This window comes from Hevea brasiliensis, chromosome 8 (assembly GCF_030052815.1).
Source record: "Hevea brasiliensis isolate MT/VB/25A 57/8 chromosome 8, ASM3005281v1, whole genome shotgun sequence".
NCBI lineage: Eukaryota > Viridiplantae > Streptophyta > Magnoliopsida > Malpighiales > Euphorbiaceae > Hevea > Hevea brasiliensis.
The window spans coordinates 45,254,788-45,280,881 of record NC_079500.1 but is presented as its reverse complement, the minus strand read 5'-3'; the positions used below and the strand labels follow the sequence as shown (position 1 = coordinate 45,280,881).

At 30.9% G+C, this 26,094-nt stretch overlaps 1 protein-coding gene across 2 annotated transcripts; it reads right to left on the bottom strand.

Moving 5' to 3' along the window:
* Window positions 1-6,039: 6,039 nt before the first annotated feature.
* On the bottom strand, window positions 6,040-12,534 carry LOC110632601 (ATP-dependent RNA helicase DBP3). 2 transcript variants are annotated; one of them, XR_002490678.2, is made up of 8 exons: window positions 12,276-12,534; window positions 10,346-10,999; window positions 9,931-10,019; window positions 9,564-9,663; window positions 8,543-8,797; window positions 7,208-7,380; window positions 6,382-6,997; window positions 6,040-6,189 (listed from the first exon to the last, which is right to left on the bottom strand). XR_002490678.2 is itself a non-coding variant. In XM_021780877.2 (7 exons), the coding sequence occupies exons 1-7, from the start codon at window positions 12,423-12,425 to the stop codon at window positions 6,694-6,696; spliced, it is 1,725 nt and encodes a 574-aa protein (XP_021636569.2). In that variant the 5' UTR covers window positions 12,426-12,534; the 3' UTR covers window positions 6,040-6,693. The 2 variants fall into 2 exon arrangements, 1 of the variants encoding a protein (XP_021636569.2); XM_021780877.2 differs by having other exon boundaries at window positions 6,040-6,997.
* Between the last annotated feature and the right edge of the window lie 13,560 nt (window positions 12,535-26,094).

The window sequence follows — 26,094 nt, the reverse complement described above, 5'->3', positions numbered from 1 at the left end:
TATATATATATATATTGATTAAGAGCAAACTTTAGGAATTTTACTGGTACAACCAAAGGAAAGCATCAATTCTCATTTTAGTCATCATGATATAAGAATGAGAACTTCATAGCAATGCATGTTGCATTAGACCAAGTAAGTTGATAGAAAAGCAGGAGAACAATAACGGGGCAATCACAATTGTATTGTTTACTTAAGACATGCATGCGTCCAAAAATTAATTACTGAAAGAAGTTATAAGTTCATGTTTGCCTTTACTATTGTAGAATTCCAATCTTTTTCTTTTTCTTTTTCATTTTTCTCATGAAGTCTCTTGTTCTTCTCAAAAGTATTTGTACTTTTACAAAGAGATTCCCATCCCTTGATGAAATTGATTGTGAAGAATTCAGTTGAAGTGATGGATTATATGTTTGTAGCAATGTGACTAGAGTTATTTGAAACCACAAATGTTGAACTATGATAATTAATATCACTATCGAGTAAAGTGTATGTATTGAGAAAAACTTACTTAAAAATGATTTATTATAGACTAAATATATAAATATATAAGTTTCATTGTTTATATCATGTTTTAAGTTTACAATAAATTAAATCTAGATAAAAAAAATTCCATATTTCTCATATATATTAAGTATATTGTTGGTATTTTTGAACTTAAATTAAATATATTTTAAAATTTTATTTATTTTATGAAAAATATTTTTTTTGTATTTTTAATATTTGGTGCATTCAAAAAATGGGTCAATGAAAAATATTTTTCTGATTAAAAGGAAAATTAAGTTATTTTTTCATAATTTGAAAAACTTATTAAAATATGAAAACACTTATACATGTATAAAATAAATATATACTATTAATTTAATATTGCAATTAAACAATAAAAAATACTTTTATGAAAAAAATTTTTTAGAAAATATTTTCTATGAAAAATATAGATAAAATATTTTCTATGAAACAAATAGAGTTTAGAAGTTGAAATTACAATCATATATACTAATTAATTAATATATATATATATATATATATATATATATATATATATATATATATTATCTTTAACTCTATTAATTTCTCAAAATTGTTGATTTTTCTTCTATTAATTTGAAAAAAGAAAAAGAAAGAGCACTACAATTTTGTGGGGCATTTAGAGCAATTGATGCAAGGACATTTGTAGGCAAACTTGGGAGTTAAGTATGTAAAGAGTGTTAGATGGGATTCATTGAGAGATGTAACGTCTAGCTCAAAGTAATGGGGATGGATTGGGAGAGAGTTTTACCAAGCAATTGAAGCATCATTATATGAATGGTTTCATCAACCATATCTCATCATCTTTTTCTTGGCTGATGGACTATCATTTTTATGTGCTATAGTATTTGGATTCCACTATATATTTTCCCAACTAACCAATTACATAACTACAATATTCTTGCAAAATATTTGGTCAAAAAGCTTCCACTACACTTGTGAATCTTGAACATGCTAAAATAGCTCATCTGCTTGACTCTATAATCATTGTCATTCCAAATGGCTTGCACCACACTCTTGGGTTTTGAAGATGCTTTATCATTTAAATTCTTTCTTGGATCTGATTCATCATGGTTCATCATAAATTAGATATAATATATATATATATATATATATATATATATATATATATATATATATATAGTAAAACTCACATAATAAATAGGTGATATCTATATATTTATTTTTAAATTCAAAGATAAACTACGTTTTTTCCATCGTTTTATTTAAGCTCCAATAATTGACATTGCAGTTATTAAATTTAATTATTCTATTAATTTAATTTAAATTTATTTAATTTAAAGTAATTTATCACATTAAATTTTAATTCCACTCATTAATCTAATTTAAATTTACTCAATTTCAAGTAATTCATCACTTCTTTATTTAGTATAAAACTTGAAATTATTCAAATTAAAATAACTTATAAAACTTAGAAATGACCCTTGGAAATTAAACATGGCGAAACCATAGCTAATCATGCATATTAACTCAAAATCAATTTTAGTATATGGTTGATCACATATTATTTACCAACTGTAGCCATAGATCAGTGTCTCCACATAAAATATTTGAGAAAGAAATCTTTAAAAATTTTACACCCAAATTGCATTTGGGTAACTAATTGGCTTGGTCTTTCATCATCGATGCCAATATTTCCTTTATTGACAATGGAGGAAAACAGAATTATATTTTGCCATCTTCATCCCTAAACCATTAGATATCAAGGTAAGAGGGCTACTTTTTCTTTCGCCACTCTTCTTTTTCTCTCTTTTAGCTTCTTCTTCCTAAGGCTCGGCCTTATCTCTTATTTGCTGTTGTGTGGTCTCTCCTGCCCCTCTGGGCAGGGAAGACTTCCCTCCCTTACTCAAGATGTGGTTGCCTTACTCATTTCTATTGGGGTTGTGTGGTGCATCTGGTGTTGTTTAGAGAGGGTTTCTTTGATTTGCTGTATGTGTGTTAGTTTGGTTAGTATTGAGTATTGCAAGCAGAATTAGGGGACTAGAAGTGAGGATTTTTGCTATTATGGAGCCAAAGGTTTGGATCAATGGGTTGATATGCTTTAGTAGGCATGGCACCTCTTTGAGACATTTCCCAGTGTTGATCTCAATAACAAATAGTTCCTTAAGGCCGCAAGAGCTAAGATAGCTCTGTTCATCGCCTATCAATGTCCATTAGGTTCAAATCATATTCTCGACCATGGTTGTGTGCCTCGATGCTCTTGGTCTTGGCAACTCGACTTCATGGAAGAGTTTTCTATCGAAATCGTTGGATATGTCGACTTCGACATTTGATTTCTGCGTGGTTCATCTGCCACTTCGTCTTCCCGATAAGAGCTTTGCTGGGTTTTAGTATGTGGAGATGGCAATGCTACTTCTATTGGAAGTTGGGGCTCCTTCTCATATGGGTCGAGTCCCATAGCTAGGGCTTGGTTAGTTTTGGTTGGACTTATAACCACTTGCTTGTACCGGGTTAGGTTGCTTTTTGGGGCCTTTTTTACTTTAACTATTTTGCCTAGTTATTTTTGTGGGCTTCTTTTGTTAGCTTTAGAACTCTTGGTTTTTAGCTAGCATTTATTATTGATATGCCCCTCCACTGTATTGAGCCTTGATCTTTTGTCATGCAATGAATATTTTTATCTCTACCAAAAAGAAAAATAGATATCGAGGTGGAGCAAAAAGATAATAAGAGTGGGAAGGGTTTTTTTGTTTTAATTTTTTATTTTTATAATTGTCTTAAAATAATGTAAATATTTATATTAAATTTCACATATTATTAAATTATAAATAAAAAAAATAATAAAATTACATAATTTTTTTTAATTAGATTCCATTGAAATTTGAAAATTTGAGATTTTACGATACCTTTCTAATATTACTAAACTAAAATTCATTGATACTTAAAATAGTTTTGAAAAAGTAAAATAATATATTTTTTTATATTTATATAAATAATATAAAATAGATTTTTATATTAGCATGAAGATCAAGGCGAGGCAGGGAGTTCCTATCTCATTACAATTAATTTTGCCATCTGTAACAAAATTAATGGTATTAAGGTGAACTCGATAACTTGAATAATGTAATCTAATGCAGATCCAATTAGATTGATTTTTTTAAATAAATTTTCATATTTATTTTGAGTTTTTCTTTTTTTTAATAAAATTTTTATTTATTTTTATAAATTCAACCAAATAATCTAACCCTAAGGATTTGAATTTTCATTCAAAATTTAAATTAATAAAAGTAATTTTTTAATAAAAATGAATAATTTAATTCACAATATCTGTAACTCACAAATTAATTTGAAATCATTTATGTATAGCAACTGGATGGATAACTCAAATCATTGACAATATTTTTAATTGAAACATTTATTTTTCCCTCACAAAATGGCAATTTTAGATTTTCGGAGAATTTTTCACTTGAAAGAGATGGAATAATAATAATAATAATAAAAGAAAGAAGATTTTCAAACATGCCATTTTTGGAATATTGACACTTTGTAATGATATTACTCAGTCAAAATATTTAACTTGATAGTTAAAGTGTCAATGCTTGAAAAACAAGATATCCAACATGACAATTAAAATAAAAGAGCTCATCATAAAACGAGTGAGTCTAAATCTAGACCGAGCAATAACAAAGGAATCAATAACATCAAGCTGAACAAAACATATACCGAAGAAGTAGCATCAATTAATGATAAAGCCAAATTTTTAGGAGATATTCTCAGCTTGACAAATTTTAGATTATCTCCATAACAAATGTAACAACTAATATTCTTAAAAGCCTATAAATATCAAAGAAGACCTAGAAGATGGATACCCATATTCTCTTTGAACCGGTTCATCAATTTGAGCGTCGCAATGATTTGCTATAGGGCCTTTTCTTTATTTATAGATCGTGGCACTCAAGCTGAACCTCTGAAGCTGAGGACAGTATCACTTTGTATGCAATTTTATTTGTGCATAGTGTTGGCGTACAAAACTCTCGAAAATGCCAAAACTATACTAATGTTGGCATTCAAGATTCTGTGTAATGTCAACAATATGAGTGTCGGCATGCATGATTTTTTACAGGCTTCATTTTTTTTTTTTAATATTGTACTACTTACTGTAGATATGCAAGCCATTACTAAAATTGTTGGCTTTTCTATTAAATTATTCTTTAAAATAAATTTGGAAAATATTTTCTATATACACAGGTTTAAGCAATATTAATTTTCCCCTTGATTTGGCAAAAAACCCCTGTGCTTGATGGTTTTTAAGTATTGAATGGAAATCCTACAATGGGTGGCAATTTCTCGAAGATAACTAGATCGCAATGTGCATACTCTCTTTTGTTTAAATCTTATGCTATTCCATTTTCCCAGTGGAATGACTTTGCATAGAGAAACAGCCAAATAGGCATTCGGTTGAATCTTGATGAGAACAAATTTACATTATAATCAAAACATAAGATCCCCATGTTCAGGATAAATGTTCTCGTTAGGACCTCAGTTGGAAGTACGCAGCAAAGGTAAACTCTTCACTCATTCCTCTTTTCTTTCTTTACCCATTAAGATTGGTATTAAATTTTGGATCTCATAGAAAATATTATATCATGTGATAAATTAAAGTTTGCAGAAGTCGTCTGTTGTTGGAAAAAATAATTTATATAATCAATTTTAATTAGTTTGAGATAATTGTTTTTGCATTGTTAAAAATAAGAATATAATACAAATTGTGTAATCACCATAGTTATTCATACCAACCACCATTTTTATTTTTATCTTGTCGTATTCACCATTTAGTTATTGCCAGCAAAGCGATACCTTCAGTTTAATACCAATAATGAATAAGCTAATTATAAACATAAGGGTATATTTAGTAGATGGTTATACAAAAAAAGAGTAAAATATTATTCCCGTAAGTTTTAACTTTTAACACTTAACACCCTACTTGGATCGAGTGCTATTTTTTATTGTTAGAAATAGTATTATACATGATGATCTAATAATATTTCTTTTTTGGTTAGATGGTATAGTAAAATAAATATAAAGATTACTAAATTATTATTATTATTGTTTTAAATATATAAATGGTTATAGTATAAAATATGAATATAAAAATTTAAAATCATCTCAATTTATCAATTTGGTGGTTTGAAAACCTATAAAATCCAAAACCACCATTCTTTAAGAACAATTTAAACAAACAAGAAGGATATAACCATGCCATACAATATAAAACCATAATCACACCATATAATACGAAACTATGATAAATCATCACCCAAATAAGGGGTAAAGAAATAATTATTAACCTAAGCCACAAGGTTAACATTTAACCACTCAAGTACCCAAACAACATTGATAATGGTTAAAAATTACAATGGTTAACCTCATACCAAACACACCCTAAAAGTTAATATTTAAAATTATAATTTCAAATCTTCTACAACAAATTATGCAAGAGTAGAGCTTTAGCCAACATGCATAGACTACTTTCTTAGCCAAAAATTTGGAAATTAATGTCAGTTTAAAAATCGGGAAAAATCTTGCCTCTAAATTCAATCCATACACTTGATAAAACCCAGATGTTCGTCTTAAAAGGTACAAGTTTTTCCATAAGAATTTTCATTTCTATTTTTTTTGAGTTCATCAAGCTCTCTACTGCTAGACCTGAAAATTGAAGAAACATAATAAATGACAAAGCTAGAGGGAAAGGGTCAACCAAAATTTTTCAGAACATGAAGAAATGTGTGTGGCAAAATTACAACAAACAGAACTTTCTAACATATGCAGTTTGGTATCCACCAAGAATAAAAGCCAACTAAATGAATTTTTATTATGGGTGTCGATAATTATCATTACCAGTGATCAAGGATCCCAGTTCAGGAGTTCTCAGTAACACTGGCCAGACTCTACTTGATTCAGGCTGTTCTCTGTATTTTCTTCAGCACCAATAAAAAGAATGCTTTGTATTGTAGAACCCATCATCATTGCACCATTTGCAAGAGATTCAAGCACAGAAATATTGAACTGACAATTTCAATCACTTGTTTCTGGTTGAGAAATCTTTGGATGTAGAAGGAATGGGAAGGAAACTTTCGGGTGGGGGAGGAATATAAAGTTACGAAAAAAGAGAGAGAAAAAAAAAAGAAAAAAAAAAGAAAGGAAGAAATTTCATGATTCTAACATGGATGATCTAATATGCAATGTTCTGAGAGCTTCGGGCACAGCCTGCCCACACTGTTCAAGAATTTCAACCAATGATCCAGCAAGTAGTGCATCTTCTTCAGTCAAAAAGCTATGCAAAACACCATGGGTAGTGTGCCGAGCCATTCTTGTGAGAATTTGTACATAAGTGTCAATGGAGAGAACAATATTGGTTAAAATTACGATCTCATAGATGCCTAAATCAGCAGTGCTGATTTGCTCTGCATTTATCATGGAGATTGTGGGTTTTGTTCCACAATCTGAATCAGGGCTGAACAAAAGATAAAGACTACTGTAAGTTACATAAACAATAGATGAAGTATTAGACAATGAGAGACAAAAGAAACACGCGGTAAAAGAGTTGCAGAATTTCAACTTGAAGACTGATGAATTCAAATTCAACAAGTGGTTACTAGATGACAACACAGTCCAATCCATACACAGCAAAATATTGTAAAAGGTTTAAGGCTTTCATACTGACCTGCTATTGACATCTGGAATATCACAATTGGAGCCAGTTGAAACAGAATAACCATTGCTTTCAAGGATCTTAACTAAATTAGCAGACTTGCCATCTCCTCCAACTATGTATAAAACCTTTAAAGTATGGGAGCACAGTGAATCTTCAAAAGTATCATGCAGAATTTGGAGGCCCTATAAAATTATTGTTTGTCAGCAATTTCTGCTAGTTCAACAAAAGATGCTTAACATGTAACATCACATGATTTAACTGACCCAATAAATAAGGGAGAAAAGGAAGAAAAAATAGAAGGGGGACGTGAGGGAATTCCGTTGATATCCCAGCAACCAGCAACATAACAATTTGATATTACCATAAAAGTCATGATGCTGCCTACTTGACAAGACATAAGGAAGAGAACAAACAACTATATATACATGAGCCATATTGGAAAACAAAATGGAGATATTCTTGTCTCCAATACCTACAAACTTGTGGACAATTTAAATCCATGACTAAATATTAACAAGATAAACTGCTAAATGGAAAACCAACTACAGCATCTTGAGTTGGATGAAAAGGGGAGTGTTGAATAACAAAATGGAACAAAGGACAGAATTTAGGATAGTTGACACAGTATAAAAAATTTCTTTTCTAATTTCAACATGAGGTAAAACAAGAATCCCATTATATTTGGCAATTCTTAAAGCAATGAGGGATTGGAAAACTGCGCCAACCATGAATCCTAGGAAGTTCACTTCAAATTAAGTCACCTCTACGCACCTGCTAAACAACCAACTATTGCATATAGTTGTGTAGTTGAATGAATACAGCACTTACCATATTTGTCATGGTTTTTTTTGGAACACGGATCTTTCTAGATAACAATTTGTGTCTCTGTTATTATAACTTCAATATAAATCTAAATGAAGATCACCAATTTCTAAATTGATATTTTTCTGCTCAATATCCTCAATCATAAAGAATAAAAATATTTTATTAGATTATCATAACATTTCTTCATATGCTATTTTTTCGCTCATTCTTATTATGATCAGTTAATTCTACAGAAAGACTAAATATGCCTCATGCATTGAGGTTTACAAGCCTCAGAATTCATATAGAAAAACAGTGAACAAGTTATTCCTAGAAAGGAAGCACTTGTCTTGACACAAAATAACAGTTTTCTCTGAAAGGACCAAGTATCAGAATAGAACATATGAAATAAGGACCAATATAATACCTATATTATCAGAATAAAAACAACATAGAATATGAAGAGAATTTGGTTGCATATATTACAATTCACAAAAAGAATTTAACATATCAGGCATCTTGATATTGCAGTGTACACACCTTCGAAAGTTTTTCTTCTTCAGAAAAGCAAACATCTATGGTTTGGACAATGCATGCACTTTGACTGCAAATGGAATCACTGAGACACAATCTCTGAATTGGTCCTGAGAGAAGATTTTGCATAGCCGGAACACAAGCATAACTAAAGAAATTGTTGAAAACCACAGTGTTAGGATTCCCAAAAATACATTGCCTGATGGATTTTAGAGTACCAAGGTAACCATCTTGATGAAGACAATCCAATCCATCAACAACCTATCCACGCACAAAATAAATAAATAAAACTTGATTACATAATTTGGTCGTAGAATAAAACCAGCATAGTAAAAGTGCATATTTTCATCATCATTAAATTCAAAAAACAGTATGTGTATTGAAATTTGAAAGACAGCTGCTGAGGATGCCAAACATAGATTGTGCTTAAATGTGCCACCCAAGATCACATAATTAAGTATGATGTCCATCTGTTGGAAATAAATAAATAAATAGAAAAGAGTTTCCAAAATCAGATATTTGAAACAAGTTATATGTCATTAGCACCCAACACTTAAAAAAAAAAAAAAAAAAAGAAGCAGGATCGAAACGTGTTGTAAGGAAAGAATGTAGAGCATTTCAGCAACAAAAAATGTAAAAATAAAATTGCACACAAAGATCCTTGACTCGATGGAAACATTAACAAATTTAGCAACCATATTACTGATTATCATTAGTAAATTGTCAGTTAGGATTTGTAACTCTATCAAAAAACAGAAAATACCATGCAGAACAATCTTTCAGGACAGTATTGCAAGTTTCTATTGAACAAAGAACATCATTTAGTAAAAAAAAAAATTACTATCCGAAAATAGAAAAATAATAATATGCATAAAAAATTGGGGACATTTTAACCTGTTATCATTATTGTCTCCAAAAGTTCCATACATAATTCCTTTTACAAACTGTTTATGAAATAATCAGACACAATGAAGGATTTAGGATAAGTACAAATAAAAATTCCTAATATAAATAGTTAAAACATTACCAAGAAGGAGACCCCAGATATATCAATGGCCTTCAAGGAAAGAAGCTCCACAAGCCTCTCGGGTGTGGACACAAGAAACTCAGGTTCACAACTCTTCAGACTATACAAGAGGAAAAGGCATATGGTGAGGAAACAAAGATGAAGTCAATTGTTAAAAACAGTACAAATAGATGTACAGTTAATAGACATGATGATTCACTTAATGCAAAATAAATATGTAAAAAAACCATAAGTAAAGCATTGATAGGTAGCAGGAGAATAAAATAAACACACGTCTACATAATTGCACATGCGCATGCACACACACGCACAGAGGGGAAAAAAATGAGTCCATAACACATGAATAAAAAAGAGAAGATTGTATTACCCACGAATCTGATGATCCAAAGTGGCACCCGGATGTAAACTCACAGTATGTATACCAAGATCTTTTAACGGTTTGCAAACTAGACGTACCTAACATAATTTAGAAGGTGAACAATCAGAATTTCTAGACAAGTAACTACCATTTCTTGTAAATAGCATAACAGAAGCATTCAGATATAACATTTAAATTGAGTTCATTGTATATTGTTTTCTCTGTAAATTATGTATATTGAATATAGTCTTAACATTCCTAACATGCATCAAGTGTAAATAAAGTACCACTCTCATGAATAGACAAGTAAAAACAACATGCGAGTGCCACAGCCATTGCACAATAAAAACAAGAGAAAAACATATTCTAGGAAAGTTATAAATCATAAAAAAAAAGAAGAAAAATCCCTAAAGAAATGACAAACCTTGGTAGCTTTTTCTTGGGATGGTACAAGGAATAGAAGAAATGGACTAGCAAACCATAGACCTTCTTTCTCTTTGCTTGCAATAGTATCAGCAGCAACAGAAACCATCCATGCAATTTGCTCAATTGTACAAGAAGATCCGCTTGTGTCCAGTATATCTTTCCCAGTTGAATAGCATTTCAAAAATTCAAGTCCCCAAGGGTTAACGAACAAAGGTTTGTCTTCATTATTATAGGCATCGCCAAGATGCAATGCTTTCTCTATTGCATTCAAGCACAACGCAAAAAACTTCGATGGGCAATCTGAGTTTCCGCAATCCTGTCGTTGATGATTACAATCTTTCCGATTCAGTTGAATCTTGGTGGTTTCACTATCAACAGGGTTTTTGTGACCTAAATTATCATTTGAAATGATTGGATTTTTTATTTCACTTCTCAGATGCAAAAGCTTCTCATTTTTCTGTTCTAGATGATCTATCTCTCTATTATTCCTACAAAGGGTGTCTTTACTCAGATGAGCATTCTTTCCCCTAGCAAATACTCCCCTACTCACTTGGGCTGGAACAATCTTTTTCTTATCTTTTACTTTAAAATCCATTTTACCATGCCGCTCATTGAATGGATCATCAGGAGTAGGAAGGCTGAAACACATTCCCTGTTTCATAAGAGTCAGCATGACAAGTTACTGAGACATCAAGTAATATAATTTGCAATTTTGGTTTTTACCTGAAGCAGCTAATTTTTTACAAGACTCATACCAATATAAAACAAAAAAAGATTGGGACATGAAAAATTAAAATAAAATCAGATTTAATTTCCAAATTTGTTGTATACTACTGGAACAACGTTAAGAATGCAAACAATTTTGCACTAACCTTCAATTTGTTAGTGCAAGTGTTTCTATTTGTTGATTAATTAATAATCTTGCTAAATAAAAGGCTAATTACTAAAAACCTCCAGACTTTTGGCCTAATACACACTTTCTTCTGCAATGTTTCAAATTAGTTACTTTAGCCCTTACACTATTAATTTTTGAAAGGTGCACATTTTGAGGGTGCAAAGTGTTTTATAATATAACAATTTAGGAACTAAAGTGCAACCAAATTTTAAGATTTCAGAGACTTAAATGTGGTTAAATTTAAATTCTCAAGGATTAAAGTATAATGAGAAATTCATGTCATATACATCAAGGACTAAAGCGTAGAGTCAAGAGATTAAGGCATATATTAAACCAAATCTCAAGGGGCATTAAGCGTATATAATCCATCACCAAAATTTGGCCGTAGAAAAAACTATACGAAACAAAAATACAGAAGAATCATTAATAAAAAATCACATAACAAAAAAAATTCTAAGCTAAATAGACAAGTCACTACCCAAACTTCTCTGTTTTGGCTATCATTCAAACATTCCAAAACAGAGAGGGTTGTCAAATATTGCAACAAAAACAAAAGAAACCCACGCTTATACACCCCAATAAACAACACCACCAATGCTCAAAATGAAAAATATCACCCATGAGCAAAATTTGACTAGGCAACTCATTTGAGACACAAGCCAATGTGCCCACACAGAAACATGTTGCTCCATAAACCACATAAAATTCATTGAAAAGAATTCTATTACATGTTTAATAATTAATATAGCTAGAAAAATAAAATTAAATAATATCCTATTAACACTAATATTTCCTGATTCAAGGTCTCACCCATACCACTTCAAACTCATTAAAAGCAATCTTAATTTTCATATGCATCACCTTCAAATAACATTCCAAATCCAATCTGCCCTACTACCAGCAACAGAAGGGGAAAAAAACTGCCTTTGCACTAACCAGACTACAATTATAATTAAAGAAAAAAAATAAAAGAACCAACAACATTTAAATCTAAAGAACCCGCTTCTAGAAAAACAAAAAAGAGTTAATTTACCTGACAGATTCGGCGTTTACCAGACTGGCGGCGCTTCTTGGCGGCGATAATGGAAGCAACCCGAGATGAAACATTAGAGTTTTCTCCATTCAGTTTCTTTCTTTTTGCTTTGTTCTTCTTTCTCATCACTGCATCATCCCCTTTCGCCATTTTTTGTGTTATCTTCCAATATGTACAGACAAAGAGAGGCAGAGAAGAGTTCTCTTGAACCCTGAGGTCGGCGGTTTCTCAGCTTTTCGTGCTTTGTGTGGGATCACATTAGTAGTAGAGGCAGAGGTTAGACCTGGCCAGGAACCGGTTCCTTGGAGGCTTCAACCGGAACCGGCTCAGATTTAGACCGTTTGAATTGGTTTCGATCCCATTAAGGTTCTGGTCTAGTTTTAAAGCATGTCTAATCCCCGTCTAATTCGAGACGGTTTTGATATAAATTTTAAAATAATATTTTTATTGTAAAGGTAAAATTAAAATTATTATTATTATTATTGTTATAACTTTAAATATTAATAAAATTTAAAATTTTCTTATTAATTGAGAAATATTGTTATTATGTATGCAAAATTAAAATCATAATTTTAATGGTAGTTATAAGTTTTTATAGTATAAATTTGTGATAATATAATAATATCTAACTAATTTTACATAAAATAAATCTTATAAAAATAAAACTTAATTAATGTATATTTTTTCATGATATTTATTATTTATAAATTTACTTACCGTTATGCTTATTTATTATTATTTTATTTATTTTAAGATAAAAAATATATTAATTATAAATTTATATATTATTTTTGATACTTCAACATCTTAAACACTCAAACTCAAGAGTATATTTTTAAATTTATTGAACTTCAATAAAATAAAAAATTTAAAATATACTAATTAATTTTAAAAATTCAAAGAAATTATTTTCTACCTTATTTAAGAATAGTCCGAAAATTAAATATGCTCATCTACATAATCTAAAAAAATTAAAAAAATAGAGCTTTAAAAATTTCAAATTGAATTTAAAATTCTAAATATGCTAATTAATTTTAAATTTTTATAGAAATTATTATATATCTTATTTGACAATGGTCCATGCTCGCAATTATCAGAAAAGTTAAAAAATAAAATTTTAACTTTAAAAATAAATCAAACCTAAAAATCCAAAATATGCTTATCAACTTTAAAAATTTATAGAAATTATTATATAACTTATTTGAGAATGGTTCAATAATTAAAGAAGCACAAAATCATATACTCAATACCAGAAAAATGTTAAAAAAATAAAATTTTAAAAATTCAAATCCAGTGAGTTTCAATTTGGAACCACCGGTTCTAGTTCTGGTTCACTAAGAAATGAACCATAACCGGCCCTCCCTAAGATCAGTTTCAATTCGATCCAAGGACTAGAACCTTTAACTCAGTTTGATCTTAGATTTGACTCCGATCGGTCCCAATCCGATTCACAATCCAAATCAGACCATGATGATTTTTAAAAGTCGGTTCAATCATTAAATCGTAAAGACAGAGGTCAAGTGTTTTGGGTTAGTTGAATCAGGATTGAACTGGTATGCTATTTAATATATATTAATTGTATATTATAACGTCTTAAAAAAATAATAATGCATTATTACAACCATTAATTCAATATATTTTTATAAATAATTATTAAAATATAATTAATTATATTTTAAAATATAATTTTTAAAAATAGTTTAAAATTTTAATTAAATTATAGAATGTTAAAACAATTAAATTTTAGAGTTAAATAATAATAATTTCTACTAAAATTTAATAGTGTAAGTTAATGTACTAATAAAATAAATTATTGATATAATTAATTATTTAGCCACAATTTGATAATTTGAGCAAAGCACAAATTTGCCTCTATATTTTTTCATAATATCTAAATAAATTTATCTTTAACTTTTAAATAAATTAATTAATAATTTTTCATTAAAATTTAAATAAGTTAATACACACAAATTTTGTGTCCTGAAAATCAAAAGATAATAATAGAGCACAAATTTATATTTGATAAAATTTGTGAATACAGCCTTTAATATTGCTTCTCTCATATCTGATTCTTCTAGTTTGCACCAACATGATGATTGAACAGATTTAATCTTCTCCTTCTCGATGGAGAGAAAAAGAATGTTGATTTGGAATTTTCAAATTAAGACTTTAGATCTTCTTCTCGTTCAAGGAGAAGAAGGTCTTTGATCTTTACACTTAAAATTTGAAGAAAGTTTTGAGTCTGCAAAACGTCTAAGTTACTTGAAGAAAGTTTTGAGTCTATAGAGCATCTAAGTTTGTGAATCTTCTATTAAAGGATTTGATCAGCGTATTATAAAAAGCAGCAAGGTCTGATTTCAGAGATCCATGAGGAAATATCTTTAGTTGAAGCTACTCGTGCACATAACGCAAAAGATTAGCAAATTGTACATATATTGTGTGATTTAATTGCAAAGAAACTAAATGACTTGAAGGAATTTAATTGGAAGTCATAGAATTTTCTATTTTTCATTTGACAAACAAATCATTTTTTAAATTGATGTAATTGAACAACTTTTTCCTTTAACTATCAATAACATTGAAATTATTGCTCTACTAATTCTCAACTGCGTCTTTATAGTTGGATTTTTTTTTATTGAACTTTGCATGATACAAAGTTGCCTGCGTATCTTGCTAAGAAGAATCAAGCCATAATGTAGTTCAAATGTTTCTTTTTTTTTTTTTTTTCCTATTTTTCATATTTTTTACTTAGCTATTCACAGTTTTAGCTCATGTGGGCCAGGAGCGTTGTCGAGCTTCTAGGCATAGGTCCAACTCATGCTCCATTCTTATCAACAATTTTGTATATGCCCCACTGGAGTGTATATACTTTTTGCACGATATATGGTCCAGACCAATTTGAACATAATTTATCGCCCATATGTCATGACATTATTATTAGCCTCCTATTGTGCACCGAAACGGTGTGTAAAATACAAAGAAAAAAAAGTAAATATACAATAACAATATTTATATGTTTTACCCTCTCTATGTAAAGTTACATATACATGCATGCTATTTTCTACTATCTTCAAATATAATAATTAATTACAAGACTCAAAACTAACCACCCATCATCCCAAGTATATCCAAAAGAACCTTTATAATAAATTACTCATAATAAATATATTAGTTAGTCTCTTTTAGTCTCTTATAGACATAACCTAATGTATTTACTACTTTAACTATTGTACCACAAAGGGTATCTTCAACTATAGTAGATGATAGTATCTTCCTCTTGAATTATGACTTTCTCCACCTTAGATCAAAACCTCTTTTCCTTCATGGAATTGCAATAGGCAAGAACCTCTCTCATCAATGGGTAAAGCCACACCTCAGCAATTGCCAATGCCACTCTTTAATGGTCGAAAGCCCCTTTTCCATAGGTAAAGCCATTTTTCACTAATTGGCTAAGCTACTCACTCCATAGGTTAAAAGCCAAATAACTTTTTCACAATACTCTTATTTATATTATTAGTCACATCAATCCTAAGCTAATTAAGAATCACACTCAATTTAGAAATAACACTATAATATGAGTTACACTCTATATAGGAAATACAGAGGAATATTTCTCCTACTCGAAGTAGGAAAATATCTTTCCAAATCCTATTAGGATTTTGAGTCTCAAATCTTTCTAGAGCCACACCTTTTTTGAATGTCAAAGGTTTAAATGGCCTAAACAGATTGACTAGGGCTTAAGACTATTGGACCATTTTACAAGGGCCTAAAAGGGCCTTTTCCTATTATCAAAAATTAAAATAATAACGTTTTAAATTTTTTTAGCAAAAAATAGCTTATTTAGACTTGTTGTCCCTTATAGTAACCTAAGAGAGGGGTGAATTAGGAGTTAATTGAAAAATTTTGAATGGTAGATGGAGATTTTTAAGAAAAAGTGCACAAGAAAAAGAAAAGAAGATGAAACACAGCGAATTTTATAGAGGTTCAGCTATCCTAAGCCTATGTCCTCTCCTCAAGGCCCTCCTTGAGAGTTAATTCTACTAAAATTCTTTTTTTAGTGAAAAATTAACCCCTTATAATTATCACAAGAGCAAACCTTTACTCTTTTATAAATTTCTTTACACTCAAGAGTAATTTAATGCTCTATCACACTCAAGTTACAATGAATGTTCATAACAACCTGCAACAAACTCTCAGAATAAAGAAATTACAGCTCAAAATATTAAGATCCTTGTAACACTCCTCACCCGTCTACAGTGTAGCCGAGCAAGGTGTGCTACATTCGGTGTCGGAGCACCCTATTCTGTCTTGTTGGGTACAATATTATTCTACTTTCTATTTAATCGTATTATCTTACGTGTAGAAAATTTTTTTTTTATCCCATTTCACTTTTTTTATGAAGACTCGAGTTGAGTCTCTTCTGTTCTTAATTAGTGCATAGCAGGTTTTACTATTACCTGTTAAAACAATTTATATCAATTTCATTTATTCATTCATCACATCATGTCTCATTTGCTCATATAAATTTTTCAAGAAAATAGAATAACTCATTTCATTCATATAAAGTCAAGTACAATATTTATAATTTATATACAATCCAAAATTATTTACATCATTTAATTACATACAATACCAAAATGTAAAATCTAATATGTACATGAGCCCTACCAAAAATAACTGATGAGGTGACAACCCACACTATAGCAGATCTGGTTCAAGTCTGGTCTAGGCACTACTACTACTGCTGCTCTCCAGTATCTACGCGTGGTAAGAACCAACGCGCTAAGCATATTGGTTAGTGGTGCATAAATAAAGAAAAATAACTAAACAATTTAAAATAATTATTTTAGGTATAACCTTATAAGGTAACATACAATTATATGAATTTACAGTCCTTTTTTTTCATGCTTATCAAACTTTGGAAGTAATTAAATTAATCGGGATCTTTTTATTCATGTAATTTATATTCGGTCTTATATAATTTATATTAATGGTTCTCTTATGTACTGGTTTGAATTTAAAATTTTATTTCTCATAACTGTGCCTAAGTAACCTATAACAGACTATAAAAACTGGATACACGAGAGTACACTAGTTAGACATCCGTATGTCTACCCAGTATATAATGGTCATATCAGGCACAAGACTAACGGGTAGGCATAAGCCAATAATAATGAAAATTGGCACTATGGCCATCGGGCAGGCATAAAGCCAGTAGAACAATCATCTTAGACATATGTTGTCTGTCACACCTTACCCCTCTGTAAGGCATAACATGATCCCGTAGAATACCTAATGAACTATCGAACTTCACCTACCGATAACTCATTAAGTACCCTACAAGGGATTTTAAAATCATTTTCTTACTTTTTAGAAGTGGTGAGCATTTTCTTACATTTAATAGAAGTTTAAAAACTAGTTTAAATTTTTATCCATTTTATTTTTACGGAAATTTTGAAAAAAATTTCGACAGAGTACCGTCTGTATTTTAAGAAAATAGTTCTTCAAATACCTGTAAAAATACTTTCAATAATTCTTCTTTTCATCAAATCAACAATACCACAACAAAATCAACATCAAATTTTTCCCAACTCCAAATTTCCAAATATTTCTCAATTCAATTGTCATCAAAATAATACTCAATAATTCCATTCACTTTTTTTTTTAGTAAAAACAAATTACATTTATCAACCACTTTACATTAGCAAATTCAAAATAACATTATTATAACTTTATACAACTGCTCATGACCAGTTTTTACATATACGTACAGTTACATACACAAATATAAACATTACATTCAGGGTATAAATTTATACCCAACAAAGCTTCAGAAAAGGTGGCTCCAATATCCTCAGCAGCTCACTCTGTTGCTCCTCTAGTCTTTATATCTGCGACAGCAATAATAGCCATCGCTCAGTACTATGACTCAGTGGTGCACAACATACTAAAATAATAGTTATACATAATTCAAATCATACTTATTCAAACACATTGTTGAAAATGGAAAACAGATGCAAAACATGATTTATAAACTTTTAGTCCAACAATTTCATTTAGGAATTCTCAAATCAATTTTATAAAAACACACAGTTATATCATGCCATTCGAAACATATTCATCTCAATAGCTGGAGACTTATGAGAAATCACAAGGCTAGCTAGCTCAAATATATGGGTACCCATTCAATTTCTTTCTCTACTGGCACATACCTCAACACTTCAACCAGAGAGGGAATCAAATTTCGAAACTAATTTCCCCCACTAGTCATGCTAGTGAGGCATTCAAATATATGGTCATGACACTGTGGTTTCAAAACTATCTTAACAATTTATCAAACATTTATTGCCATTTCAAACACATATAAGTAAACTTTCAACAATTTAAGTCAAAAGCATAATAAATATTTCAATACAATTAAGTCACAATTTAATATCACAATTCATTCAAAACAATTTGCAAAAGAAAATTTAGAGAAATTTCTATGTTGTGCACAAACCTTATGCGAGTAGCCTCTTAGCCTTGACTCGATGCTTCGGGTTCTTTCACAGTATTCTAATTTTACAGTGTTTCAGTACCATAAATTATCATAAGTCCAAAAATAATTTTAAATTTATTTATATGTAACTTTAATATGCTTAACTTGACGTTCTTTAAAATTTGTATTTCGGAGTTACTATTCATGACACTATTCAAGTTAATTTGTTAACTTTCTAATGCTTAATAGGTATGGAAATTCTAATTTTACCCACATACCACATTTCGGTTACCTAATTTGTTGGTTTTGGTTATTTCCTCAAACTTCAAGTCTCTTAGGCACAAATTTCAAATTTTCAGTTTTGGTGTTCAGTTTTGCACTGTTCCATTGATTATGTTGCTGTAATAATTTGGCTAAGTTTTCTTCATAAAAGTTGTTTCTTATTATCTTAACTTTATTTCCCTTTTTGAATCACTCCATTTGGAGTTTTGTAGCCTAAGTTATAACCATTTGAACATGGCTGGCTGGATTTGGTGTTACCCAGAATTTTGGGCAAATTCTGGATTATGACAGTTTTTATACATTGATTGTAGGTGATTTTTCAAACAGGTTATGATCAAAATTTGGGTTTGTTTTCTTCATAAAAGTTGTAGGGCTATGTCTCAGCTTTCTATCGGTATAAAGTTCAGGTCATTTGGACCTTCCTAAACCAAGTTATGATTATTTACGTAACTACTGTTCATTTGATCATTTTTGTACAGGTCAATTTACCAATTCCTATTTGGCCTAATTATTCACTAAGTTATGGTTACTTTCTGGGCATGATTTGAAAAATGTGTCATTTTGTGTCTAGTTTCATTCTCAATTGGCCACACACCAATTGGGTTGGTAAATTTTTAGTTTTGATCTTTGAAAGAGACCTAAGTCAAGCTGCCTGCAAATTGACCCTCACCAATCCGAATTGGAACTTGTTTTCAATAATTCATACACATCACAAATGGTCACAATTTACCATTTCTCAACTCAAATAAGGCCAATAACATCATTTGGCTAATTCTCAAATTTTTTTTCAATTTTTCACAAGTTCAAAACCCTAACTACACATAAAATTCAATCTAATGCAATTTAAAGTGTGTATTCATGTTTTATACACCTAATTCATCTCAAATAACCATTCAAAACTATCAATCTCATTCATATCAAACCCTACCTACAGCTGGATGAATTTTATGTTTGGTCTCTCAACAATTGTTTTTGTTTGATTTTAAGTTAATTTCTAGGTTAAGTGAACTAAAAGCACAAGTATTAAACTAGAATTTCAAATTAAACTACTAACCTCAACTTTGATGTTCCACTTTCTCAATTCTTTTCTTTTCTCCTCCCTTTTTCTTCTTCAATCCTCTTGTCTAGTTGAGATAGCAAGCTTTTTAGGGTTTAGGGTTCACTTTGGGAGGTTAAAATCAAGTTATGCAAGCTTGGAAATGGGGTTTCAATGGAGTTTTTGGGAGAGAGAAGTGAGAGAGAGATGGGGAAGTTTTTTTGAGAAAGAAGAAATGATTTTTTTTTTATGTCATTTATCTCTTTAAATTAGCCATTTGACTTAGTCTAATTTGTAGGAAAAAGTAAATTAATTTTGACATCATAATTGATGTCATCACATGATGTAATAAAACTTTTTCAATTTCTTCTCTTTTTTTTTCTTAGTTCTTTAATTTAATTCTTGATCCCAAAATTTTCTTTTCTCCAATTTTATTGGACAGTTAGGTCAAGAGTCACTCTAGGGGTGAATTGACCAAATTGCCCCTCGCCGGTTCAATCCGGTTTGCAAGTAATTCAATATTTCTTCCGGATCCCTGACCTAATTATTTGACCTGCTTAACAATTCTTTTTTGTGATTTTCTCTTTTCAACTATGTTCACAACGGTCCTAAGGACAGCAGCGTCACATTTTACGGTTCGAAATTTGAGTTTATACTGACCTCGCAGTCATTCCCGAGAAGGTCACTCATTGCTGTGACTCCCGGCTCATTTAACTTTTTGTGTTCTATTTTTCTTATTTATACTTAACTATTTGGCAATTACTAATTATTTCCGTTCAGGGCTTATCTAGGTGTCTTAGATGTGGTTCTAATCCCCTTAATTGTCCAGATCGATACCGGTCACTGGAATAGTGAAATGTACCAGGCTATACAAATAGGGGTGTTACATTGTCTGTCAATGATTATCCCTGTGGGCAGTACTGCAATATATAGTCTCTAATTGGTATACCAATCGATCCATACTGTATAAGTAACTCTAGGTACACTTTGGGCAAATTAATATTATTAAGTATTTATTAACATTTTCATGTTACTTATGATGGAAAACATACATCCCACATGCATATTCATGTCACTTTATGGTTAACAATTCATTCTAATTCATTTCATCTCATATACTCAGTTATTTTATGGACCTTTCCCAAAATCCAGATTTAGTGTCTTCAATTCATCTAACTAATTGGCTAAGATGTGGCCACTGTTTGGTTATACTTCCTTCATGGAAGTTGTCCCTCTAGGTCTTGTCTTTGTTTTCCTTTTTGAATCATGTCATTTGAAGTTTTAGAACTCAAGTTATGGTCAAATAACCATAACTAGTTCACTGTCCCTTTCTGGGTCCAGAATTAGGCAGATTCTGGAGTCTGTCTTGGTCTAATTAATTGGACATGTTATAGTCACTTTTAGGCCTAATTGTAACACCCCTATTTGTATAGCCTAGTATATTTCACTATTCCGGTGATCAGTGTCGGTCCGGATAATTAAGGGGATAAGCCCTGAACATAAATAATTAGTAATTGTCAATTAGTTAAGTATAAATACGAAAAACAGAACATAAGAGGTTAAATGAGCCGAGAGTTACAGCGATGGGTGACCTTCTTGGGAAGGACTGCGAGGTCGATTTAAACTCAAATTTCGAACCATAAAATATGATGCCGCGGTCCTTAGGACTATTGCGAACACTGTGGAAAAGAGAAAATCACGAAAAAGATTTGTTAAACCGGTCAAATAATTAGGTCAGGGATCCAGAAGAAATATTGAATTATTTGCAAACCGGGTCGAACCGGCGAGGGGCAATTTAGTCAATTGACCCCTAGAGCTGACTCTTGACCTAAATGTCAAATAAAATCGGAGAAAAGAAAATTTTGGAATCGGGAATTGAATTAAAGAACTAAAGAAAAATAAATGAAAAAAAAAAAGAAAAAGAAAAGTTGAAAAAGTGAAAAGGTTTGTTACATCATGCATGACATCATGCATGATGCAATAAACTTAATAATTAAATTTTTAAAATTATCATTGGATAATTGTAAATTAAATTAGTTTAAAAACACATAAAAGAAAAGAAAAGAAAAGAAAATGGACTTATGACATCATGTGTGTGACATAATGCATGACATCAATTGATTTTTAATTTATTTAATTTTTTTTGACCAAGTCAATTATGTGGAATAAAAACAAAAATTAAAAAGATTTTTTTTTTTTTTTACTTCTTCTTCTTCTCCTTGCCGTGGCACTCCTTCCCTCTCCCTTTCTCTCATAAACCTCCATGGAAGCTTAATTTTAAGCTTCTTAAACCCCAAAATTTCCCATAAATTCCCCAAAATTCTTGATTAAAACTTGCTATTACCACTTGACAAGAAGATTGAAAGAGAAAAGAAAGGGAAAAAGATAGAGAATTGAAGGATTTGAAATTCAAAGAAAGGATAGTAAGCTAAACTTGAAAATTCTAGTTTAATTATTGTGTTTATAGTTGAATAAACATAGAAATTATGCAAAATGGAAAAGAAAACAATTGTTGGAGGACTATATGTGAATTTCAGCCAGCCTATGTAGGGGTATGATTTGCATGAGTTTGATTGAATTAAACATGTTAGAAAGCTTGAATGAGTTGAGGAATTGTGTTTGTATGCTTGGAATTAGTAAAATGTAACATATTGAGGAAGTTAGGGTTTTGGACCTAGGGTTTGGGAGACAAAATTTTGAGAATTGGTTAAATGGTGTGTTTGACCTAGTTTGAGCTGAAAAATGGTCATGTATGACCAATTGTGGTATGTTAGAAGTGTTGGAATCAAATGGAAATTCGGATTGGTTTGGGCATTCTACAGGCAGCAGGACCAAGGTCCCTTTCAGGGACCAAAACTAAAAATTTACCAACCCAATTGGTATGATGCTAATTGGGAATGAAACTAGACACAAAATGACACATTTTTTATTTAGGAATCATACCCAGAAAGTGACCAAAACCTAGTGAACAAATTAGCCAAATCTGGAATTAGGTGTTCTGTGCTGTACAAAAATGACCAAATGTACAGTTTTTGTTCATTTGGCCATAACTTGGGGTAGGTAGGTCCAAATGACTTGATTTTTGTGGCATTAGAAAGGTATGACATAGTACTACAACTTTCATGAGGAACACAAATCCTAATTATGCCCTTAACCAAGTTATTTAGCCACCCAAAGTTAGTGACCTAAAACTGTCAAAACCAAGTTGGTACTCAGAAAATCTGGGTTAGACCAATCCGGCAACCATGATTCAAATGGCTATAACTTGAGCTACAAAACTCCAAATTGAGTGATTCAAAAAGTGAAATAAATTTAAGACAATAAGGAACAAATTCTATGAAGAAAGCTTAGCCAAATTCTAACAGCAACATGACCAATGAAATAGCAAAAAATAGGACACCAAAACTAAAAATTTGTAATTTTTCCTAAAAGACCTAAGTTTTGAGAAAATAACCAAAACCAACAAAATTGGTGACCAAAATGTAGTATGTGAGTATAGTTGGAGTTCCCATACCTTTTAAACATAAGAAATTCAATATTTTGACTTGAATAGTACTATAAATAGTAACTTCAACATGAAAATTTTCAAGAATGAAGTTTAAGCAAATTGGGATTAATTATTGAAATTATTGTGAGGCAAGGATACTGGGACGCTATAAATTTTGTGTTTCAGCTGAAAAAGACCCAGAAAGTCTAAGGGACTGAGTCAAGGCCTAGAGGCGACTCACGTCAGGTTTGTGCACAATAAACCTTATTTAAGCATTTTCTCATTGAAAATTTGATTTAGTATACATTATGAAATTTCCATGTCAATTATGAGTTTAAGAACTTTTGTGTTGCCACTTTATGAATGAAAATGTGACTTTGGAAATTGATTTGATTTTGCATGCAATATTTGAATAAATTGCTTTAAATTGATTTCGGATTCACACTTAGCATGACAGGGCGTTTGTAACACCCTTCCTGTACCAACTCCGTACAATCTACTGTTCCGGTGACCAGTGTTGGTCTGGACAGCTAGAACGTCTGAAAAAATATTTAAACTAAAATGAGGAACTATAATTAACTCAAGTATTAATAAGAAAAATTTAGAAAAAAATTTTAGAAATAAAATACAATCAAGTTAAACGAGCCGGTACCCTAGTGATGGGTAACCTAGTGATGGGTAACCCAGTGAGAAGTTGCGGTTCTCGCAACTAGGAGCCCTAGACCGAGGGGAAAATTCATAAAATAATTTTTGGGACTCCAGAGAAGGGTCATTGAAGTTCCTATGGCATTAGAATGCCAAGAAAATGCTTAGAAAAAAATTTCAATTGGTATAGACAATTTTGTTCTGTTAAGCCAAACGGAGGGCATTTTGGTCATTTCGTCTTCAAAGATGATTTTTGGCCGACTTGTTCAGTTAAGTAAATAATTATAATGACATAAAATGTGAATAAATATTACTAAAAATTGAATTGAAAATGAATAAAAAAGAAAAGAAAAAAAATGAATTAAATGGGAATTTATGACATCACATGATGTCATTAGTGTGCCTTCACCCAATCACATGGTGACACATGACTATAGCCCATTTAAAATGAATAAGTGGGGCAGAAAATGAAAGAAAATAACCAGATTCTCTTCCTCCCCTCTTGTGGCCGAACTCATCTCTCTTCCTCCATAGCTTTTTCTTTCTTTAAGCTTTGATTCCCTTCAATTTCCCTCATAAAACCTCTTAAACCTTTCATAAAAAATTGTCTTTGCACCTTGGGCAAGGTTAAGGCAGCAAAAAGAAGTGACAAAGAAGAGCTTTTGCAAGCTTGAAAATTAACTCCATTAAAGGTTAGTGTCCAATCTCCTCCTTTTCTTGCTTAATTCATGTTTAAGGCCATGAGTCAAGTGGAAATTGTCATAAAAACATAATATAATTTATGTGTATTTATCTATATAATTTCTGCAGCTTAGGGATGTTAAGGGTTTCATCAATTCCTTGAAACAAAATGGTATGTGAGCTGCCTTGACATGAGATGAGTGTTTAAACATTTAAGTGCAAGTGAAATGTATGTATGGAACTAGAAAACTTGGAGACTTGAACAAAATTAGGTTTTTCTCATATAATGGTATATGAAAATTGTAGTGGTCAATTAGTGACCATTTGACTATATGTGAGAAGGAATTGAAGTGATTTAGGACAATGGAATTAAGGTTAGGCAAGTTGCCCTTGGCTGACCTGCAAGACTGACCATGAGTCTAGCAGGTTTGGGCAGCAATAACTGAAGTTGTAGAGGTTCAATTGTTGCAAGGCTAATTGGACATGAAACTAGACACATAATGGCACAATTTTGGTGAAGAAACCTTGCCCAGAAAACCAAACCAAGTTGACCTAAAAATTGCCCTAATCCAGGTGACTTGCATTCTGCCTGGGCAAAATGACCAAATAAACAGTGTTTATTCATTTGGTCATAACTCAGTGTAGAATGGTTTAATTGACCTAAAATTTTACCAACAGAAAGCTGAGAAATAGACCTACAACTTTCATGAAGAACACAAATCCAAATTCTGACCATAACCTAGTCAAATTGCTAACCAAACTTAGGTTACCAAATCTGGCAGAACCAGTTTTGCCCAGAATTTTGGATTCTGTCCAATCCGGCCAGTTATGGTTTTTAGGCTATAACTTGAGCTACAAAACTCCAAATGGTGTGATTCAAAAAAGAAAATATAACTAGACAAAATAAGGAACAACTTTTCATGAAGACAACTTTGCCAAATTCCTACTGTAAAAATGACCAATGGAACAGTAAACTTAGAAATGGTATTGGCAACTAATACCAACAACTTTAGAATGCAAAATGTGGTATGTTGGAAGTATTAGAACCAATGTACCTATTTTCTATGCAAAAGTAAACATTTTAGTTGACTAATGAAATGAATAGTAACACCTAAACTTAAATTTCAAGAATTGTAAAGTTTAAAAGTGTAACATGCCCTAGTACACCTAGCAAGATTGGTTTGGATAGGTTGGCATACCAATAGGGTTC